Raw genomic sequence first — 23,554 nt, 5'->3', positions numbered from 1 at the left:
TTCATATTCATTGCCCACTCCAACATGAATCTGCCTGTCCACTTAGATCCACTTTGGGGACACTTCTTGGAGTGCCTCTGCTGTCTGAAGTAATTACTGACTTGAGAAAGGCTTCCCAGGTGCCTACCATGTTCCTTTTTCAGTTCCAGGCAAAGACTTTTTTATTTTCTTGGGTTTTTAATCTCTGAGACAAATTGTTTTTTAATTGCCGCTCTTTAATCCTTTGTTGTTTTATTGCTTGCAATTGTTGATTAGATTTTGTTTTATAAGGCATCCTGAAAATGTTCTGACATGCATGGGTAGGCTATAGGATGGATGGATGGATGGATGGATGGATGGATGCTATGCATTCAGTGAATGGCCTCAAGGTTTACTAAGTAGTTCTGCTGCTAGTAGGAAGCTGGGCTAGTCCTAGAGGCTGCTGGGATGGGGCACCGTTTGGGACCCGTTTCTGCCCAGCCCACAGATATACACATTTGATCCCTGTTGTATATATGCAACGTTGGGCAGAAATGGCTTAAACTGATCTAATAACAACAAGAACAAGAACAAGAACAAGAACAAGAACAAGAACAAGAACAAGAACAAGAACAAGAACAAGAACAAGAACAGTTATTTATATACCACCTTTCTTGGTCTTTATTCAAGACTTTATTCAAGGCGGTTTACATAGGCAGGCTTATTTAAATCCCTTATTAAATAGGGATTTTTACAATTTGAAAGAAGGTTCTTTCTTTCAAGAACCACTACATTCAAGGTGTTTCGTTCCGATCTGGCTTCACATTCTGGCCTCCATCCTCCCACGCTCAGAGCAGATGGAATGGCTCGGCTTCAGCTTGTCAGCTGCTTCAAGGTCGCACGGTGCCGGTGGCCTCGAACTGACGACCTTGTGGATGTTATCGTCAGGCAGACGGAGGCTCTACCCTCTAGACCAGACCTCCTGCCCAGATCTGAAACATCTGAAGGAAGAAATGGCAGGGTATATGTGTAGAGAAAGATTATCTTCTGACTCCTTCTGTCTTCTTGGCTCCTTTCCCCCTCCGCTTCCATCTTTTGAGAGTGTCTTTTCTATCTCATCCTCTTGCTTACTGTTCTGCTCTTTCTTTTGCTGCATTTCTCAAGTCTGAGTAGCTTTTTTGCAAGTATATCTAGGCCAAGCAGGACTAGGTGACCCAAATTATTCTCCTTCTCAGTGATGCGTGGCGTTGTTGTCTTTTGTACAATTACCTGGGCTGGCCTATGTAAGCAGAAGCAAGTCCAGCAGGAAACTACTGACCAAGAACCTGCCTTTTGTTTTTTGTTGTCACCTTCCTTGAGCCTTTTAAGGACAGAAGAGTATTCAGGCTTTATCTGTGTCCTCCCCCCCCCCCCCTGCACTTGACACACAACCATTTCTCCCATCCTACAAGGAAAGGTTGAAGCATTTTTATTTTGGAACAAAGGTGATTAAGGAGGGGGATTTGGTAGCAGCTTATAAAATGACATCTGGGCTGGAAAAGGAGGTTAGAGGTACATAAAAACATAAGAACAGCTGCACTGGATCAGGCCATAGGCCCATCTTAGTCCAGCTTCCTGTATCTCACAGCAGCCCACCAAATGCCCCAGGGAGCACACCAGATAACAAGAGACCTCATCCTGGTGCCCTCCCTTGCATCTGGCATTCCGACATAGTCCATTTCTAAAATCAGGAGGTTGTGCATACACATCATGGCTTGTAACCCGTAATGGATTTTTTATTATTATTATTATTATTATTATTATTATTAACAGTATTTATATACCGCTTTTCAACTAAAGTTCACAAAGTGGTTTACAGAGAAAAATCAAATAACTAAATGGCTCCCTGTCCCAAAAGGGCTCACAATCTAAAAAGATGCAAAGGAATACCAGCAGACAGCCACTAGAACAGACAGTGCTGGGGTGAGGTTGGCCACTTACTCTCCCCCTGCTAAAAAAAGGAGCACCCACTTGAAAAAGTGCCTCTTACCCAATTAGCAGGGGTTCCTGCTAATTTTTCCTCCAGAAACGTGTCCAATCCCCTTTTAAAGGCATCCAGGCCAGTCACCATCACCACATCCTGTGGCAAAGAGTTCCACAGACCAACCACACGCTGTGTAAAGAAATATTTTCTTTTGTCTGTCCTAACCCGCCCAACACTCAATTTTAGTGGATGTCCCCTGGTTCTGGTATTATGTGAGAGTGTAAAGAGCATCTCCCTATCCACTCTGTCCATCCCCTGCATAATTTTGTATGTCTCAATCATGTCCCCCCTCAGGCGTCTCTTTTCTAGGCTGAAGAGGCCCAAACGCTTTAGCCTTTCCTCATAAGGCTCTCTCCTCTCTCCTTCTTGATAATCTAGAATGGGGGGGGGGGGGGGGTGTCATCCAATGCACTTGACTGGGGGCAGTCAAAGGAGAGTACCATGGATGGTGACTCAGTTTGTAAGGCTTGAACTCAAGTCCCCAAACACGTGTTTTCCCAAACTTGTGCGAATTCAAGTTACATGTGCCAGAAGTGCACAGGACTTGGGAGTTTTACTTGGGAACAAGTTGAGACTTGGAAATGGGGGTGGGTGGGTTTGTCGCTACTGGGTTCGTAAGGAACCGATTGGCTCGAACAGGCTCTGACTAGAGTCCAACAGAGTCCCAGAAAGGCTCTGGCCAAGTCCAAAGGCCGGCAATTAAGAGTTGTGCATAAGTCGAGTCAAAGGGGGCAGGGGGGTGGGGCTTGACTAGAGTCTCTTTGCGGCAGATTGACACATCTCTGGAAAGTACAGCTTCACACAGCATGTACTTAACTTAGGGAATTCACTGCCACAGGATGTGATGGTCGCCACAGGCTTTGGTGGCTATTGTAAGAGATGACACATTCACAGAGGGGTGGTCAGTCCGTGGCTGTAGTCCATCACGGCTGTACGAGATCTCCATATTCAAAGGTTGGTGTAGTGGGTTGGGAGTTAGACCTGGAGGGTCCAAGTTCAAATTCCCACTCAGCCATGAAGCCTCCTGGGTGAACCTTGGGCAGTCACTTTCTCTCAGCTTCACCTACTTCACAGGGTTGTTGTGAGGATGAAAGGAGCAGATGAACCATAGACATCACTCTGAGCTTCTTGGAGGAAGGGCAGTATAAAAATGTGAAAAATAAGTGAATAAAGGTGGGATGCCACTGAATGTCATTTGCACAGGCTTCTGGGTTGCATATGTTTGCTAGTGCATGTGTTTGCTAGGGGATTGGCAGAGTAGATAGAGAGATTCTCTTTTCCCTCTCACATAACACCAGAACCAGGGGACATCCACGAAAGCTGAGTGTTGAGAGAGTTAGGACAGACAGAAGAAAATATTTCTTTACCCAGCGTGTGATTAGTTTGTGGAACTCCTTGCCACAGGAAGTAGTGATGGCATCTGGTCTAGATGCCTTTAAAAGGGGATTGGACAATTTTCTGGAGGAAAAATCCATTACAGGTTATAAGCCATGGTAGGTATGTGCAAGCTGCTGGTTTTAGAGGCAGGCTACCTCTGATTGCCAGATGTGGGGGTGGGCACCTGGACGCAGGTTGTGTCTGTTGCCTTGTGTTCTCCCTGGGGCATTTGGTGGGCCACTGTGAGATACAGGAAGCTGGACCAGACGGGCCCTTGGCCTGATCCAGTGGGGCTCTTCTTATTTTAATGTGTTAAGTGGGATTCTGGCCTAGTTGGACTTCAGTCCTTTTAACTTTCAACAGCTTAGAAGGGTTGCAGTCTCCGGTGGGGTTTAGAATACGCTTATGGAAAGAGCTTTCACTGAACTTTTTGTATCTACACCCTTCCAGAGGATTGCAAGGCGTTTTAAAATCATGGTTGCCATTTTTTGTGTTGGTGGTAGTCTGTCGTCATATTGCTTTTTCTTTTAATTTTTTTATTTGTTGAGCAGATGTCTTCACTATTTTTTAACGAAAACAATAGCAACACTTTTCTCACAGCAAATGCCAAGGCACCAGCCAGGCTCACAGAATCTTATAAATATTCAAAAATGAATTAACAGCGCATGGTTGAAGCTCAAGGGATGAATTATCGAATGGTTTTTTTGTGTTTTTTTTTTACAAAACATGAGGTTGTTTGTTTCTAAGCAGACCTGCTTTCTCGGAGCTGCACTGCCATTGTTAGCAAATTAATTTAGATGGAGTTGTTTTTTTGACCTATTGTCCTTGCTGTGTGCTGGGTTGTGGTTGGCAAACCAGATCTCTTCTGGCAGAGCAGGGAAATTGATGGGATCTCATCATAGCACAGATTGTAATCTGTCTCAATTGGTTAGACCACATCTGTGAATTAGTTTAAAAAGGTTCTTCCAAGTCCTTTGGTATACATGTATGAAGTGCATACATGTATGTATGCAGTGGTATACATGTATGCAGGCTCTGCTGCATTTATCCTCCCACATTCCCCCAGCAATCCACATTGTGGGATGGGATCCGACCAACATCTGGGCCAACTGGTCTACCAATACAATTGATTCTCTTTATATGCAAATTCACTATATATGAATTCAGTTACATGCAAGTGGCAGAACTGCCATCTAGTCTCCTTAACTGTGAATGTTCTCACTATCTGCAAATATTGTGATGCAGCACTGTGGGTGGGTGGGAGCTCATTACTGCTATAAGCAGGCAGGTGGGAGCAAGAGAGGTTGGAGGAGGAGGAGGAGAAGAGAGAGTGGCCTCCTCGTGAGCAGAAGGCAGTGCTGGTGCCATGCAGGACAGGAGAGGAAGAGACAGTATAGTATATGGCTGATGGGGGAGGGGGTTGGGGTAATTGCATCCAGCCAATTATACTTACATAAGAACATAAGAACATAAGAACAGCCCCACTGGATCAGGCCATAGGCCCATCTAGTCCAGCTTCCTGTATCTCACAGCGGCCCACCAAATGCCCCAGGGAGCACACCAGATAACAAGAGACCTCGTCCTGGTGCTCTCCCCTACATCTGGCATTCTGACTTAACCCATTCCTAAAATCAGGAGGTTGCGCATACACATCATGGCTTGTACCCCATAATGGATTTTTCCTCCAGAAACTCGTCCAATCCCCTTTTAAAGGCGTCTAGGCTAGACGCCAGCACCACATCCTGTGGCAAGGAGTTCCACAGACTGACCACGCGCTGAGTAAAGAAATATTTTCTTTTGTCTGTCCTAACCCGCCCAACACTCAATTTTAGTGGATGTCCCCTGGTTCTGGTATTATGTGAGAGTGTAAAGAGCATCTCCCTATCCACTCTGTCCATCCCCTGCATAATTTTGTATGTCTCAATCATGTCCCCCCTCAAGCGTCTCTTTTCTAGGCTGAAGAGGCCCAAACGCCGTAGCCTTTCCTCATAAGGAAGGTGCCCCAGCCCCGTAATCAGCTTAGTCGCTCTCTTTTGCACCTTCTCCATTTCCACTATGTCTTTTTTGAGATGCGGCGACCAGAACTGGACACAATACTCCAGGTGTGGCCTTACCATCGATTTGTACAACGGCATTATAATATTAGCCGTTTTGTTCTCAGTACCCTTCCTAATGATCCCAAGCATAGAATTGGCCTTCTTCACTGCCGCCGCACATTGGGTCGACACTTTCATCGACCTGTCCACCACCACCCCAAGATCTCTCTCCTGATCTGTCACAGACAGCTCAGAACCCATCAGCCTATATCTAAAGTTTTGATTTTTTGCCCCAATGTGCATGACTTTACACTTACTGACATTGAAGCGCATCTGCCATTTTGCTGCCCATTCTGCCAGTCTGGAGAGATCCTTCTGGAGCTCCTCACAATCACTTCTGGTCTTTACCACTCCGAAAAGTTTGGTGTCGTCTGCAAACTTAGCCACTTCACTGCTCAACCCTGTCTCCAGGTCATTTATGAAGAGGTTGAAAAGCACCGGTCCCAGGACAGATCCTTGGGGCACACCGCTTTTCACCTCTCTCCATTGTGAAAATTGCCCATTGACACCCACTCTCTGCTTCCTGGCCTCCAACCAGTTCTCAATCCACGAGAGGACCTGTCCTCTAATTCCCTGACTGTGGAGTTTTTTCAGTAGCCTTTGGTGAGGGACCGTGTCAAATGCCTTCTGAAAGTCCAGATATATAATGTCCACGGGTTCTCCCGCATCCACATGCCTGTTGACCTTTTCAAAGAATTCTATAAGGTTTGTGAGGCAAGACTTACCCTTACAGAAGCCATGCTGACTCTCCCTCAGCAAGGCCTGTTCGTCTATGTGTTTTGAGATCCTATCTTTGATGAGGCATTCCACCATCTTACCCGGTATGGATGTTAGGCTGACCGGCCTATAGTTTCCCGGGTCCCCCCTCTTTCCCTTTTTAAAAATAGGCGTGACATTTGCTATCCTCCAATCTTCTGGTACCGTGGCTGTTTTGAGGGACAAGTTGCATACCTTAGTCAAGAGATCTGCAACTTCATTCTTCAATTCCTTAATAACCCTTGGGTGTATGCCATCAGGGCCCGGTGACTTATTGATCTTTAATTTATCAATGAGGTCTGAAACATCTTCTCTTTTAACCTCTATCTGACTTAACTCCTCGGTCAGGAGGGGCCGTTCGGGCAGCGGTATCTGCCCGAGGTCTTCTGCCGTGAAGACAGATGCAAAGAACTCATTTAATTTCTCTGCCATCTCTAAGTCTCCTTTTATCTCCCCTTTCCCTCCCTTGTTTTTTAGAAAGTTGTCTGGATTGGATCATTAGATTAGGCATTGAACGGGCTTTGGGATAGGCCTGTGGAGAATCACTTGTGTCTGCTTGCCCCACCGTCTTAGGGATTCCAGCTGAACCTTCACAACTCTGGGGATGGTGAGAAGCTGATGATGAGAGCTCTCTAGAAGACTATATGAGGGCTGTTCTGGGGCTAGGGCAACCCAAGGAAGGAGCCAACAGGTAGAGAAGAATGAAACCTCTACTCCTTGCTGAATTCCCTCATTGTTGGGCCAGCAACCTTCAACTAGTTGAGGGATAGCCAGCATGGAGGAGGAAACATCAGGTGCTGGAGATGTAGATGAGCCCTCGCTATCAACCAGCCCCATAGACTTCAAGATATGATTCAGGTTCATAAGTTCGTAGAGTGTATGGTGAAGAGGGTTCCTTGGAACCTACCCCGTTTTTCCCATGGGCTCAGTGATTTGGTATCCACTAATTCAGTATCCACTAGGATTTCTAGCACTAGTGCTAGCAGATAGCGAGAACTGACTGTACATTATCCATCCAGACTGAGCATGAGCTGGCCTAAATGGAAATTGCTGATCTACTATCTATAGGTATCTCCAGAATGAGAAATGTACGTAGAACAAAGTGAATGATTTATTTTATTAGACCTGGTAATTTTTAAAATAACGGAAGCCTCAGGACTCTTCTACAGGCCTAGGAGCCAAACCTAATGGCAACAGATCCCTGTGTTTAAACTGAGATTTGCCACAATCATATAGAAAGCAGGTGTGGGAAGCAAGTTTGATTTAAGGAGCAAAAGAGGCACATGGATGAGGTGTGCAGCAGCCTCCTTTCCACTGGCCTACCACTGACCTTTCCGAATGCCTCTCCCTGAGTCAGTGGCAGACGAGTGGGTGGGTCCATGGGTGCAAGTGGTCCCTGGTGGCACGGCTGGGAGTGGTGCGCCCCCCAGCTTTGCAGTCCCTGAGGGCCACCTGTGTCTGCTGCCTGCCTGCCCAGAGGTGTTCTGTGGCCCACAGAGTTTGGCCTCCCGACCCTCAGAAGGTCTTCTAAAGCCTCTAGTGCCTCTGGTTTTTTTTTGAAGAAAACAGGAAGTGATGTTTTAAGGTCCTCCGGAGCCCTAGGAAGGCTAGGGAATAACTGAAAAACCCTTCCAAGTTCTGTGGCTCTGTTTCTAGCGCAACTATCTGTAGTAAATGATTGTCTGTCCCTCTTCCTCCACCAGGAGAGGAAGAGCCAGTGGAGTAGGAGGGACAAATAACTCATTATTACAGACATTACTACTGTCCTAGAAACAGCCGCAGAATCTAGAAGAGTCTCTTGGAAGCCATAAATGGCATCACAAAAGGCATCGCAAAGCGGTCAGTGTGCTATGAGAATAAAAACTTTGAAAATGCTTACTCTGTATGGTTGTGGCATATGCAGGTTGAAAGACCTTGACCTTGTTGGCCTTATGTGTTCAGTGTTAAAATAAGAATTTTATTTTTGTTCTTATATATTGCATGGTGTGCTAATTGAGCTCCCCTCGCATCCTCCTTTTTCTCTGTTTTCCTTAAGGAAAACTTCAGCATAAGGTTCAATAGGATAGACTCTTCCCTGAGAAACTTTGAAATCAGCACCTTTGCAGAAGAATTTTGTGGCCAAGCAACAAGGTTATTTTATATAGTCTTCATCTGGGTTCAGCCAGGACAATAGCTCTAGTCAGCCCATTGCTGGAATTGGCATGCACCAACACACCGTCAAACCTGGGTTTCTTAAAAACATGCTCAGGGACGTTCATGAATGTTCTGGTTTGACCCTTTGTGTGGTTGAACTTAGCCAGGTCTTTGCTCCAGTCCTCTGGGACCCTTGATGTTACAAGCAGAGGGTTGTGGGAATTTTCCACATAACTGGAAGAGGAGTTTGCAAGGATGCTTCTCTCTCTGCTTTGTGATGGCAACAGAATCTGCTGGATTTTGGATCATGGCATAGGGATAGATCAGGAAGAAGGAAGGGGACACTGACTTAAGGGCTCCCCTGGTCACCACATGTGCTAGGAGAATTTATTTTTATTCCGTTGGCTCTTATTGGATGACCTGGTGTGATGCCTTAGACATTCGTGAACACTCTGCGCACTGTGAGGGTGAAACAGACTTCATGAAATATTCACAGGTAGTCTCCTTTAAGGGAAGGCAGAGGTCAGGTTAGCTGGAGCAGAGGTCAGGTTAGCTGGAACAACCAGCTGGCTCTAGGGAGAAGCGGAGCTGTGTTAGCAGAGGGCAGCTTGAATGCGTAGTGATCAGAGGGTGCAGGTAAGCTAAGGGGCCGGCAACATAGAGGCATGGTGGCCTAAGGCAAGGGGACAGGTTAGTAGACTGAAAAGCAGGAACCAGAGGGAAGACTCACATTATCAGTAGCGTAGCCAGAAGGGGTGCAAAGCACTAAGATTTGCACGGTGCCTCACTGCAAGTGACCCCTCCTCCTCCTCTTTGGAGCCATTCTGGGCTGCTAGAGCAAAATGGAGGCATCTCCTCCATTTGGCTTTAGCGGCCTGGAATGGCTCCGAAGGGGAGGGGGAGGCGCTGTTTGCATGCCGTGGTGAGGCACAGTGCAAAACTTAGTGCTTTGCACCCCCTCTAGCTATGCCCCGGCACATGTTGAGTCTCTCCTTTTTACGAATCATCATGGATGTGGATGGTATTAGGACTAAATTCAAAATGCCGGAGGTTTCAATTTTCAGTTGCAGCTCATGGCACTTTTGCTTTCCTGCTTTTCAGTACGGTAAAGGATTGGGGTAAATCCTTTACCCCAAACAGTGGGGGCTACAGGGACTGAAGACAGCAGAGCCAGTTAGGCAGTAGGAAAGCAAATCAAGGATTTGACAAAATGGAGGTGTGGAGTTGGATGACTTTGGAGTGGCCAAAGGAAAGGTGGAGCTGAGGATTGCCTTTGTGCAGGGCTGGGGTTGCCACTTGTTTTGAAAGGGCTCCTGTGCTTTTAAAGGCATCATGAGTGGTAGAAAAATAATTCATTAAAACAGTGGTTCCCACTGCCCATTACAAAGTTTAGGATTGTAACCCTAATGGGGAGCCGCGGCTGATAGCCCAGTAGATCAAGGGAAGCACCAGTCAAAAATGTTTGGGAACCACTGCCTTGAAACATTCATATCCTTGTGCATTATGGGATAAAACATTATCCCCTTGTGGGGGATTTTATATGTCCATAAACTTGGGGAGGTTTAAAAAAATAGGCTAAAATATATTATTATTATTATTATTATTATTATTATTATTATTAAAAATCAAACAACTAATGGCTCCCTGTCCCAAAAGGGCTCACAATCTAAAAAGATGCAAAAAGAACACCAGCAGACAGCCACTAGAAAAGACACTGCTGGGGTGAGGTGGGCCAGTTACTCTCCCCCTGCTAAAAAGAGGAGCACCCACTTGAAAAAGTGCCTCTTGCCCAATTAGCAGGGGTATATTAACAAACTTTGTAGCCTCTTGACCTTTAGTAGTTCTAGTCCTCAAAGTTGTGCAGAGGGCCAGTGTTTTTGGAGTCAGAAGTTAGACAGTTGATGTCTTAAGAAAAAATCCTTCCTCAACTACAGCTTTAATATAGTTTTTCTTTGTCTTTTGGATCTTTTCATGCAATCCAGTTTTCTTCTAGTCTTCTCCTGCCTGGTGCTCTCTGTCTTTTCAACCATTGAGGAGTATGAAAAGAGTTCTGAAGGTGCTCTCTACATTCTGGTAAGTGGGACTGGGTAATGCCAAGCAGGAGGCAGGGTTGAACCAAAGAGGGGAGGTGCATTTTGCAAGGATCCCCATCCTGCCCGGGGAAGTATTTGCTCTTTTTAGAAATGTTTCAAGGTTCCCTCTGTGTTCACGAGCATGAAAGTTGAAGACAGGAAGTGTGTGCTCCTGTAATTTTTGGTTTCAGATCAACCCTTTTTCCTGGAAGACACGTTGCCAGCACCCAGCCAAACAGATTTGGCTGTGATAGCAAATGAAGCTTGTTCAGAGCAATGCTCTCCCTCTGAACTAGCTTTGTAGTCACCTAGCTAAATCTGATTGACTGTGTGATGACATCACTGTTGCTAGGGAAAAGTGATATTTTTCAAACAAAAATGTATAGGAGACTGAACTGCCAATAAATAGCAGTAGCTAGAGTAGATAGTAGCTAGAGGGGGTGCAAAGCGCTAACTTTTGCAGGGAGCCTTAAGTTTTGCAAGCGGCCCCTCCCCATTGGAACCAAAATGGAGGCAAATGCCTGGTCCTAAGGGAAGGGGGAGGGGCCACTTGCATGCCGCTCCCTACAAAACTTAGTGCTTTGCATGCCTTCTAGCTACACCACTACACTGAAGACCAGTCTTGCCTGTCCTTCAAAGTGCTTATAGTCAGGCCTTTATTTTTATCCTTTTTTTTTTTTTTTTTTTTTGAGTGGAGGAGGTTTTGGACATAAGCCTAAGCAGGTCTACTCAGAAGTAAGTCCTGTTGTGTTCAATGGGACTTACTCCCAAGAAAGTGAGGATAGGATTGCAGTCTTTGACTCTTACTTTTGTCGAACTGTCATCTCTTTCAACTGTATAGTTGCTAACCTGGAAGGCAGCTACCAGTAACATCTTCCCATAAATCTAGCCCTTGAAGTTCCTACCATGTTGCAGCCTGTTCTCTTCCTCCCTGCTCCATATCTCTGTGCTCATTTGATCGGATGGCAAGTGGAATAGTGCTGCTGCTTTTAACAGCTTGACTTTCCTTTCCACTGATTGCTTGGCTCAAGCTAATATACTGAGTGATAGCTACGCAAATCCCTGCCAACAAGCGCACACCACAGGCTTCTCAGAATGCCTTGTGCCTCCCCACCCTTTCCTTCTGCCACAATTGCAACATTTTCCTTGCAGTTGATGCTTAGCTGGGAGAGAGTATGAAGAAGAAAGCTAGAGACCTCTGTCAAACTGACCGTGGTGTCCACAGGGAAGGAAGGAGCCAGTGGGAAGATTCCACACCAGCAATAGTCAGCCTTGGAAATGTGGTCTTCTGGATGCCTAGATCTAACAGGAATCCAACACCCATTCACCACTAAGGGTTAAAAATATATTGTGGTGAGCTTTTGGGATCCTGGGTTAGGGTTGACAGACAGCTTATTCTAATGATACACCTTAAGTGTGCATGTAGTAGTTGGCAACCTTCAGTCTCAAAAGACTATGGTATCGTGCTCTGAAAGGTGGTTCTGTGCACATAGCAGTATAACTGTGATGCATTTTATATGGAGCTGCCTGTGAAAAGGACAAAATTCAGTGAGTCCACACTGTTCCCAAAGGTTTTGTTCAGGACTAGAAGTCTGGATCCCATCACATAGATCGTTGACCACCTTCACTGGCTGCCATTCTCCCCCCCCCCCCAACTAACATCTAGGTGCTGTTTTGACATTTAAATCTTTAAATGGCTTGGGGTGAGGGCATCTGGAGAATTGTCTCCTTCCCAACAAGCCTACCTGGGAACTTTGTTCTGCACCTGAGGTCCTGCTCCTTCAGACAGGCGGGTTCACAAGAGATGACTTTTTCAGTGGCAGGTCTTAGATGATGGCGTGGCATCTCTGAAGAGGCCTCCTTCACAGCCTGCCTGAAAATAGTCTGAGGGCACAATCCTAACCAGGTCTACTCAGAAGTAAGTCGTATTTTGTTCAATGGGGCTTACTCTCAGGAAAGTGTGGTTAGGATTGCATCCTGATTTGAGTAGGCTTTTGGAAGAGCTGTGCTTACCTGTGGTGCTTTTATTCTACTGCTGTGTCTTTATTTGATGGCTGCATTTCAGTTTGTTTGTTGATTATTCTCTTAGATGATCCCGGTTGTCTTTAAATGCTGTAAGTCTCCTTGAGCATATTGTACCATGAAAAGATGAGATAGAAATAAATAAATATGGAATATGGGAAAGGGGAAACTACCCTTAGAATTTTACTAAATGAAGATGCACACTGAATTTCCTTGCTTACATTCTCTGTATAACTAAAATCTGTAATCTCTAAACCAGATTATTGGCGCATGAGTGCCACTTTGAAATGCCCTCACTGTGATCTCTCTGAAAAAGCCTGTTATTTCTCTAAGCTCTGGAGAAAACCAACACAAAACACTCCAAATCTGATTCTGCACAATTGTCCTTCTTGTGATAACACATTGGATTTCTTTCACTGTCTCCCCTGCAGGAAATAGTCACCATTGTAGTTTTTGGCGTGGAGTACTTTGTGAGAATCTGGGCTGCCGGCTGCTGCTGCCGATATCGGGGTTGGAAAGGAAGGTTAAAATTTGCCCGGAAGCCCTTTTGTGTCATTGGTAAGAACTGCCTTGTGAACTATCAGCTTTCAAGAGAGCATCTAGTCGCAGGTGCTGGTCTCAAGGTTCCTGAATCAGCCACCTTGCTCAAACTTAGGCAGATCTGGATCTGATCAGTGACTGATGGAAGACTGCCAGGGAACTCTGTGCAGGCTTTTTGCTTCACTGGAGAGTTGCAGTGAGCTTGAGATTGTAGCTCTTTTAAACTACATAGAAGTGACCCTAATCAGTTGTTGGGTGGGAGACCTACGTAAGCTGTTGTGAACTTTCTCGCGGGAGAGTGTAATACTTAGGTGATTCCACACAGCTCATCTGGTGACGGTGTTGACAAATTCTTTTCTGCAAATTTCTTTCTTCCAGCTCTTTAATCAACATGTTCCTAGAATACAGTTCCAAGCCCAATTTAGGACTTTTGAGATGAGAAATAGTAGCAATAGCTGTGGACAGAGGAAAGGTCCTTGACTCTTCTCCAGTGGTAGAGCTCAGTTCTGAAGTCCTGAGCACATAGAGTGCCTTCCTCCTCACCATCCATTAAGAGCCAGCTCCCAGTACCTGGTTTTAGGAGAAGTCACGAGTTTAGAGAGCACAACTTCCAGGCTGGCAGAAGCCTTGATGGTTCTCACTGTGACAATTAAGCACAGGAAGAAATGAATTGTTTAGTGTGCGACTGTCTCGTGGTCTTAAAATGGTTAGCTTCTGCTGCGTTTGGCTGGGGAGGAGAATATTTTTAGCACAACTGTGCAGAGAGGAGACAAGAGCAAGGAAGTCTCATAATTACTTTAATTGCCTTCAGAACCCCCGGAGTCACCTACTGTATGGCATACTGCATGGTTTAGTGTAGCAGTTTTTAAATGGTGTGCTGCTGCACATGGGTGAGCCATGAAAGGTCCTCAGGTGTGCCACGGGAGTTTGAAGTACAGTGGTTTGCAGTTATGGAATGAGGTTATGCCATTCATTTGGAGAATTGGAAGGGAGGAGGCAAAAATAAACTTACTCTTCTCACAACCTTGCTTGTTTTTTCACACATGCAGACATCATGGTGTTAATTGCCTCCATTGCGGTGCTGGCTGCCGGGTCTCAGGGGAATGTCTTTGCCACCTCTGCACTCAGAAGTTTGAGGTTTCTACAGATACTGCGCATGATCCGAATGGACCGACGAGGAGGCACCTGGAAGCTCCTGGGATCAGTAGTGTATGCCCATAGCAAGGTGAGCATCTGACACCTGGCAGACGGTACCTGGAAGCTTGTGTTTTGCAGTGAGGGTCTGTCTTTAGGCAATCTAAGTGACTAGGGGTAGACTTCAGGGATTGAAGTCTTTGGAAGGAAGATGCTGAAGGAAGAGGAGTGAACTTGAGGAGAAGACCTCGTTAGGGTGTATTGATGTGGAAAGTATTTTGGCAATCTGGAGTTCTTTCATGAAACCTGAGGATGTTTAATTGCCCCCCTCTGATGTTCAAATCTGATGGTTTTTCAAAATGTAAGGAATTAGTGGAATGTCACTAGTGGGGGTAAGTGGCCTGATGTTGTAAAGTACATGGAATCCTTGGTGTTAAATGCTGGCGAACGTGCTCCAGAAATGTCCAACTGATGGCTCAGCCTTTGGGTTCTTCATCCTGAAATGCGTAAAACTGCTCCTCTTCTTCATTGTGCAGGATTTCATAGCATCCCTCTCTGATCCTCATATGAGCACTAGCAGTCAGTGTGGTGTAGTGGATAAGAGTGCTGGCTCTTGGACTGAGAAGACCTGGATTTGAATCCCCACTTAGCCATGAAGCTCTCAGGGCCCCGCCATTCCATTTTTCAGCCGAACATATTCTGTGTAGTGATAAATGGAACACTTAATATACCATTTGAGCTGAGCAAAGGAAACAAATGTTATATCCAAAGAGCTGATGAGCAGCACATAAACAAGCTTGGGATGGGACAGCTGGATTTTGAACATGATTGTAAATGGGATGGGGTAGATGGGAAACACAAGTGTCTGGTCTGTTTCAGTTCACCACATTCCTCAGTTTGATTTTGCCCCACTTGAACTTCTTGTTCTCTTTGCTGCTTCTTCCTCTGCTTTCTGTGTTGGCCATGGCTTCCTACTCTTTCTGTTTCACTCTCTTGCAGGAGCTGATCACTGCCTGGTACATTGGCTTTCTTTGCCTCATTCTAGCCTCCTTCCTGGTGTACTTGGCTGAGAAGGGAGAAAACGAGCACTTTGACACCTATGCTGATGCACTGTGGTGGGGCTTGGTGAGTGAGCCAGTGTCTTGTTACAGCAGAGGTTGAGAGTCCCAACTTACATGAAGCCCTGTTAAAGGTATAAACATAAACACATGTAAAGGTATACACGTGTTCTGGGACCCACTTCCATCAGGCTGTGGACTTCCTTTTCACCTTGAAAAGGGACACTTGAAGGCTGGTCCTGCCCTCTTTTTATCTCAGTTTGTTCTTTCTTGCCCATTCGAGACTTGATCAAGGAAATCTCTGTGCTGTCTGGAACTCTTTGTTGTGAAGATTGTGTTCTGGATGTATTTTTTTCAGAGCATGAGTAACTTGCACACGTGAGGGAAATTATTTCATGTGCTGGGACTGTGTGCAGGGGCCAGTGGCCCAGCTCAGGGGTTCTGCGGGGAAGGAAGAAGGAAGTGAGGGTGAAAGTAGAAACAAGAACTCCCTTGTAGAGGTAACGATACAATTGTAGGGGAGGCAAATCAACAGTAAAAAGCCATGCAATGTTTCTTAGCTGTTCATGCAACCAGGTCAGAAGTAAGAGCAGTTCCTTTGTAAAGGTAAAAAAGGGGAAATCCTTAAAAGGGAACATGTGATGATGTAAGCAAGGAGGGGGAAAGGGATATGGAGAAATCAAGAAGGTTAACGGTGCACTGGGGCTCTTAGGCAAAGCACTCCAGTTGCCCTTCCTAAGTTGCAAATGGCAGGGCATGTGAGTCAAGAATTCTGCCATGTCGCCATCTGGCAAACCTCTCTGGTCCCACACATTTCTCCCAACCGTTCCCAGCTTCTACTGTGGGAATATAATGCTGGAAAGGGAATGAACCAATCTTTTAAATGAGGGGGTGTGAAGCAACCGTTAATTTGTGCCTTTGATGAATGAGCTCTTTACACTCTCACATAACACCAGCACCAGGGGACATCCACTAAAATTGAGTGTTGGGAGAGTTAGAACAGACAAAAGAAATATTTCTTTACTCAGCGTGTGGTTGGTCTGTGGAATTCTTTGCCACAGGATATGGTGATGGCGACTGGCCTGGACGCCTTTAAAAGGGGATTGGACAAGTTTCTGGAGGAAAAATCCATTATGGGGTACAAGCCATGATGTGTATGCGCAACCTCCTGATTTTAGAAATGGGCTATGTCAGAATGCCAGATGCAAGGGAGGGCACCAGGATGAGGTCTCTTGTTATCTGGTGTGCTCCCAGGGGCATTTGGTGGGCTGCTGTGAGATACAGGAAGCTGGACTAGATGGGCCTATGGAATGATCCACTGGGGCTGTTCTTATGTTCTTATGAGCAGTTTAAAATGGAAAGGGAAGCCAGTAAATAGGAGCTGTTGGAAAGATGAGCAGGCTTGAACAGCATCGTTAGCTGTTAGCTTCCATTTCAGTGGAAGGGCCTTTCCTGAACTTTCAATTGAACGTTTGGGGGTCCACTGCTGAGCTTGAGTTTTTTTTTTGTTCCAATGGAGATTTTCTCCAAATTCTCCTCCCCCCCATTTTCGCTAGAAATAAAATATGCTCACTTTCTCTCCTGATAATAATAGGTGGTTGTTTCAGTGCAAAAAAGTAATAAATCAACTTGGAATTGCTGGAATTAAATCTAGCAAATAGCAGATTGCAGGGTTCAGTGAAAGAAGACCGTATCTAGAGTTGGAAGGAGGCTGAGCGTGGTATGTGGATGTATATGATCACTGCACAACCGTAGGATTCAGGTTTCTCAGTCTATTTTCTTAGATGATTAGAATCTTAGCCTGCAGTTTCTTTACATTTTGGGTGGAAAAATTCCAGAATATGTAATTCTTCCATATTAGTCCATGGCTAATATTTAAAAAGTGCTAAATAAGACCCTAGGCAAATGCAGCCCCTCCCCCCCTTGCCACTTTCTCTCGATCCCTGTCCCTTTGGATCTCTGGAACAGGGAAATGATTCAGGCAGCTGACACAACTGCTCCTAAGCCATTTTCTACTGACAAGAGCCCAAGCACCTTGGTTTTCCAGGGAAGCAGGAAGCAAGATGACAAGAACAATGGTGGACAAAGCCTCACAATTAATCCTACTGAGCATGGGCTGGAGCTCATTTTAAAGCCATGTCTGTGGCGGTGATGGTGACCAAGCAGTCTCACTTCTCTGCCACCGTTATGTTAGCGTGGTGGGTGGTGAGGGGGCTGTTTTATTTTAACGCACAGGGTAGTGTTCGGGGACACTCATTGGTCTTCTGTTTGCTGATGGGCAGCCCAATCCTATCCTTCCCAGTGCCCAGAAGAACAGTGGAACCAAAATGGCGACCACTGTATCCTGCGAATGCCGGGAAGCCGCCGGAGGTCTCCTCGGGGGAAGGGGACGTTTGTCCCCTTCCCCCAAGGAAGGCCGCAGGCCCTGCAATGGGGCTTCTTACATCTGTGCTGGCTATTTTGCCAGCACAGACATGAGTACCTTCATGACATAAGAACATAAGAAGAGCCCCACTGGATTAGGTCAAAGGCCTTCTAGTCCAGCTTCCTGTATCTCACAGTGGCCCACAAAGTACTTCAGGGAGCACACAAGACAACAGACACAACCTGCGTCCTGGTGCCCTCCCCTGCATCTAGCATTCTGATGTAACCGACTTCTAAAGTCAGAAGCTTGCATCATACCTATCATGTTGGGCTTTTCAGCCTGACATGGAGGATAGGATCTGGTGGAGGAGGCATCAACCTGAAGATGTGGGCAAGTTGCTTCTAGCAAGAATTTAGGTCTCCATGTTTCCCTGGTCTGAATGTTCCTAGTCATAAACATTTTTGGATTTAGGTATACATTTTTAGGTGAATATCTATAATTGCTTTCTTGTATTTTTTGAACCTGGAGAGACCCAAGACTTGTTTTTCTAGACACATCCCTTTGAATAACATTTTAGAAGTGACATTTTTATGTCAAATAAAATAAATGCCTGGTTACATTTGCATAGAATGTTGTTTTGGTTCTAGCTTGGAGTCAGCATCTGTCCAGGAAGAGCCCTGTCTGATGATATATCTCTTTCCTCAGATTACTCTGACTACCATTGGCTACGGGGATAAATATCCACAGACCTGGAATGGACGTCTTCTTGCTGCGACATTCACCCTGATTGGTGTTTCCTTTTTTGCCCTCCCTGCTGTAAGTGGGTAGTTTGATTTCTATTTGTTTTATTGTATGCCTGTCTCAGTGGTCACAGTAGTCTTTGAACTTTTGTTTTCCTGCTTGATAATCTCTCTGTGTGACTCATTCTGTTATTGGTTGGACGTATCCAAGGTTGCTTCAAGGATTGCTAATTCAGCACTTCTTTGCACATGTGTTTGCAGGGAATGTCATATATGGAATAGGGTTAAAATTGTTTCAGCATCTTAATTCTGTACAAAAGTTGACATTATTGCAAAAGAATGCCGTAGCAAACTCTCCCCAGTGATCTAGCCAAAGTGGTTACGAAAAAGATACAACTCCAGGTGTCTGTTTTCAGAACTGTAAATGTTCAGTCTCCTAGGAATATGCAAAAGCATTGCCAGTCATGATCTGTACGCACAGTTTTGTATAACCAGAGTCTCTTGGGAGAGTGGCTGCCTGCACCAAATACAGGTGGAGCATGTTTATCTGCTCCACCTGTATCCAGACGGAATGGAATGAGGCTCAGAAAACTTCCCAGATGCAACCAGGTTCCGGTCACGTCTGGGAGGTCTGGGAGGTCTACAGTGGGACAATTTGTGGGTTGGGAACCCATGGAGAGGCAAATCCACAGGTGCCAAATCTGTGAATAAAGATGTCCCACTTGTACTCTGTTCCTAGGAGGAGAGACGGGTATTCCTTTGAACAGAAAGTGACATCCCTGAGGCGCATAATGATGTATACTTTGTTACGGACTGTATAGTGGTAAAGTGGTTCTTTGCCGAAGTGAAAACAATATGTGTAGTTTGAAATTGTTTCTCTACATCTCAGTTTGTTGAGAATGTTACCATACTTTGTACTCAGTTTCTTCTTCTGAGGAAGTTGGCTGTCTAACAAAGTTTAACTCAACCCACCTTTGTAGGTCATATATGCTTTCTTATCCCAATATCAGAGGTGAGCTCAAGCATCTGAAATGATTGAGGAGCTCTTTTCCTCATGCTCCACTTGCTCTTTAGATATTTGGAGACTTGTGGTGCTTCCTCTCCCATTCATGATTCTTAAAGGGCACTCCCCCCCCCCCCGGAATAAGGAAAAGGAAATCAGCTGACGATGTTTACTGGAAAAAATTCTATTCTTTATCCCAGGGTATTCTAGGTTCTGGATTTGCACTGAAGGTTCAAGAACAGCATCGTCAAAAGCACTTTGAGAAGCGGAGGAACCCTGCAGCAGGCCTGATACAGGTGAGTAAGCAAAGCCTTGGGATGTTTGGAGCTACTGTACTAGAATGGTTGTGGTCTCTCTGTTTCTTTGGGCATCTCTGGATGCATGCTGTGTGTCCAAAAAATAGAGGTGGACCTCATGCAGGTGCTTGAATTTACAGTAGAAGTTGTAATACCCAGTATCTCCAGATCTGGATGGCCATCATAGTTATTTGGATAATAGACAGGTCTCTCTTTTAGTTTTCAGTTTCTCTCTGAATGATGTCAGTTTCACTTGGAATGATGTCAGTTTCACTGCAGAGCTGCTCAGAATGCTGTTGACCCAGCAGGCTGCATGTTGGAAATGGAGGGTGGAGAGCTTGCTGTGCTGGTTATTAAAGCTTTGTGGATTATTAAGTACTGGACATTGCAGCTTTTACCATACATGAATTGCCCAGTGGGTTTAATGATGAGAGCAATTGCACGTTACCATTTATTGGGCTGATTCAGATGGTATATTCAAGCTGGCCCCACCCACACAAGCTTAGGAATGGAATCATGTCCATCTTGCCTCTGACACACCATTCACTTTTCTTTAATCTTTTGGGGAAAACTTTGAACCACTCTTCAACACAGTTTGACTATTACCTTTATAGAGTATTCAAACTGTGTTCAAGGGGGGCAATTTGAACAGTATCCGTGTGATTGTAAGAAAGGGGGTGGTACATTTGTAGAGAGAGTGGGATGTATACAATTCTGTCCCTAACAATGTGCGGATGGGGCTGATTGGCATATCGGCTGAACTGGCTCATTGATTAATTGCCATTCAGTTTTTTTTCTCCAATACTCAATTCATCTGATGTGAAACAGCCAAGAAGAAAGGGAATTGGATGTATTTATGTGTATTAAGTCACTATAATTGTCAGTATTTCTTAATAATGAGGGGACTTCAAAAATGTTATGCGAAGTGCAAGGAAGACAAGTGGAAGATTTGTTCTCCACCTGCCTCAGCTGTGGTCCTTCCTTACAGGGTACAGAATAAAAAGAGCCTTGGATTCTGAATACACTTTAGGGACTAATTGGAGGCCACCAGGGACCGCTCTCTGGTGGTCCAGTTCCCTTCAGACTGTGAGCCAAAACCCAGAATTCCATCTGATCTCTTAGAAGACAGTGCAAGCCAGCTCATAATTTCCTCTAATTGAAAGTCTTAGCTGGCCACATGCTGGACAGTGCTGACTTTTCCTTTCTTTTTAAATTCAGATTCTATTTATATGCTGCATCAATAAATACTAAATTCTGTGCCAGGCAAATGCTGAATCTGCAATCAAACTAAATCCTGCCTATCTGTATTTCAATTCATTAGTCTTTCACATTTCTTTTCTGCCCTTTCTCTAAGAGCTCGGGCTGGCATAAATGGCGTTGGCTCATTTATCCTTACTTTGAGCCTGTTACGTGAGACAAGATGAGATGCAGAGCTGTAGCCTCTCCGAGCCCCAGCAGGCCAGCCATGGCAGTGTCTGGCATGCTCTGATGGCGATTTGAAGCTTGCTCTGCGTGAATCTTCTGACTGAAACACTGAATTTGAGTACTGCAAAACTGGGGTGCTTTGTGGAACGGAGAAGAGAAAGCAGTGTTGGCAGGAGGAGAAGCTAGGTTGAGTGGGTTGGATAATAACTGACAACCATAACGGAGGGAATAGCAGATGTTTGAAAGCCAAATGATTCTAGGCTTGGAGGGAGGGGAAGTGAACATCTGATTTCCCCCAACCACTTCTAATTACCTCTTCAGCATTGAGGAGGACTTATATACCACAAGAGCAGTGGTCTCCAAAGTGGAGACTGCTACATACTGGCAAGGGCCCAGCACACTTGCCTGCTGGAAGCTTCTGCAAAGCACCTCCATGTGTTCTTCACTGTGTCTAGCTGCTTTTGTCTGGAAATCTGGGTACAAAGCCTGCTAGGGTGCTGGAGGCCAAGAATGGCTGGACACAATGAAGAATGGGGTCTCACAGAGGTGCTTTGCAGAAGCGCCCCCACAGAACAGTAAGTGCCATTCATGTGGGGGAGAGCTTAGGAAGGACGCCAGATCTGGCCCGCAGGCTGGAGTCTGGAGAGCCCTGCTCGAGAGGGCTGGGGAGCCAGCAGTCAGCAATGGACAGAGGGAGGGATTTCCATCCCTGGGGAAATTCTTCCAGACTGGTGGGGATGACAACACTATTTTTTAGCGACCTTGGGTGCCCTTCAGGGAGAAAGGCGGAATACAAATCCAATAAATAAATAATAAATTTTCACAGAGCCACTCCAACAGACCAGTAAAGCTAGTAGGACTGGCACATCCAAGCAACCTGAAGGGAGTAGCGGTTTAGCACCTGTTCCACCCCAAGCACTAGTCAACCAATACTGAGGAAGACTGAGAACTTTCCCTTTTGAAAATCGCTTAGTGGCAGGTCACCTGCCTTGTATGTGGAAGGTGCCACGTTTGATCCCTGCACCATCTCCAGCAGGGCAGAAAGCAAATATCTGAAACCCTGGAGAGTCACTGTTGGCAGTACTGAGCTAGATGGACTAAAGGTCTGACTCGGGAGGAATCAGCATCACCCAGTTAATATGTTGTATCACATTTTTGTACACTTCAGAAAATATTAATGTAGAGAAATGGCATATGCGCGATAGACCCACTGGGATGTGAGAGCATTGACTGAGCCAAGGTGGTCGTTGATCGGATGAAAGCCAGCTTTACTAGTCGGGCTTTTGCTGGGGGCAGTGGCATAGCTAGAAGGGGTGCAAAGCACTAAGTTGTGCAGGGAGCCTCACTGCAGCGTGCAAGCGGCCCCTCCCCTTCGGAACCATTCACTTTAGTTTTGCTCTCCCTGGCTGGAATAGCTCCGAAGGGGAGGGCCTACATGCATGCTGTGGTGAGGCTCCCTGCATAACTTAATGCTTTCAAGTCCCTCTAGCGATTCCACTGGCTAGGGGTCTGGGAACAATGAAGGAAGAAGTGGACAGATTTGATTTATTACATGTTGGTAGACACAGCCTGTGGGTAGCTACGTTCAGGCGAGCTGGAATGTTTCTACACCCACACTGGCTTCCTTTGCTACCGTGAGGAAGTAGAGGTCATGGGTTATGTCAGAATGCCAGATGCAAGGGAGGGCACCAGGATGCAGGTCTCTTGTTATCTGGTGTGCTCCCTGGGGCATTTGGTGGGCCGCTGTGAGATTCAGGAAGCTGGACTAGATGGGCCTATGGCCTGATCCAGTGGGGCTGTTCTTATGTTCTTAACTACAATTCCCAGGAAGCCTTGCAGGTCTCTTGTTATCTGGTGTGCTCCCTGGGGCATTTGGTGGGCCGCTGTGAGATTCAGGAAGCTGGACTGGATGGGCCTATGGCCTGATCCAGTGGGGCTGTTCTTATGTTCTTATGAGGTGCAGCACTTAGCAGGAACGGCTGCATCCAGACTGACTACAGTTAAAAAAAGAGAATCAAATGCAACATGACAATTTTTCTGAGAAGAGTGCTAAAATCTTGGCATGGAAGAGAGAAAGGCTGCATGAATCATTCAGCAGCTTTGGAGAGGGCCTGGATCTGTGCCATTCAGAGTGGAGAGAAGTCTCTGAATTGTCACAGGGCATCTTGGGGCCAAGCTTGATAAAATGCAGAAGACATTTGAGGTGCCTCCTAACGTGTTGTGGGTCTTGTTTGTTTGTTTTTTGTTTTGCTTTAATACGGTTGTGTTGAGAGAGGCAGGACAGAACATTTGATTGCAGTAGTGAGAGGATGGGGTGTGTGTTAGGCGATGAAAATCTCCCACCATGATTGGAATACAGTATACTGGACTTTTTTCCATTCTGATCCACCTCGTGTTTTGTCCTTTCACAGGCTGCATGGAGGTTCTACGCCACTAACCTCTCTCGAACAGATTTGCACTCCACCTGGAACTATTACGAGCGAACAGTTACCGTCCCCATGTACAGGTAGCTTCCTGAATGCACTTTTGACTTTATCTGTGAACACACAATTCCAC

At 45.7% G+C, this 23,554-nt stretch overlaps 1 protein-coding gene across 5 annotated transcripts in view; it reads left to right on the top strand.

Moving 5' to 3' along the window:
* Positions 1-23,554, top strand: part of KCNQ2 (potassium voltage-gated channel subfamily Q member 2) — a 133,537-nt gene that overhangs the window by 47,334 nt on the left and 62,649 nt on the right. For all 5 annotated transcript variants that reach the window (XM_066623295.1, XM_066623296.1, XM_066623294.1 and 2 more), the window contains exons 2-8: positions 10,326-10,416; positions 12,869-12,995; positions 14,027-14,202; positions 15,111-15,236; positions 18,240-18,350; positions 19,478-19,573; positions 23,410-23,504. In XM_066623295.1, coding sequence (XP_066479392.1) covers positions 10,326-10,416; positions 12,869-12,995; positions 14,027-14,202; positions 15,111-15,236; positions 18,240-18,350; positions 19,478-19,573; positions 23,410-23,504 — 822 coding nt within the window. The remainder of the gene's footprint in view (positions 1-10,325; positions 10,417-12,868; positions 12,996-14,026; positions 14,203-15,110; positions 15,237-18,239; positions 18,351-19,477; positions 19,574-23,409; positions 23,505-23,554) is intronic.

This window comes from Tiliqua scincoides, chromosome 4, assembly GCF_035046505.1.
Source record: "Tiliqua scincoides isolate rTilSci1 chromosome 4, rTilSci1.hap2, whole genome shotgun sequence".
Classification (NCBI taxonomy): domain Eukaryota; kingdom Metazoa; phylum Chordata; class Lepidosauria; order Squamata; family Scincidae; genus Tiliqua; species Tiliqua scincoides.
This window is presented reverse-complemented; position numbering and strand designations above follow the sequence as displayed.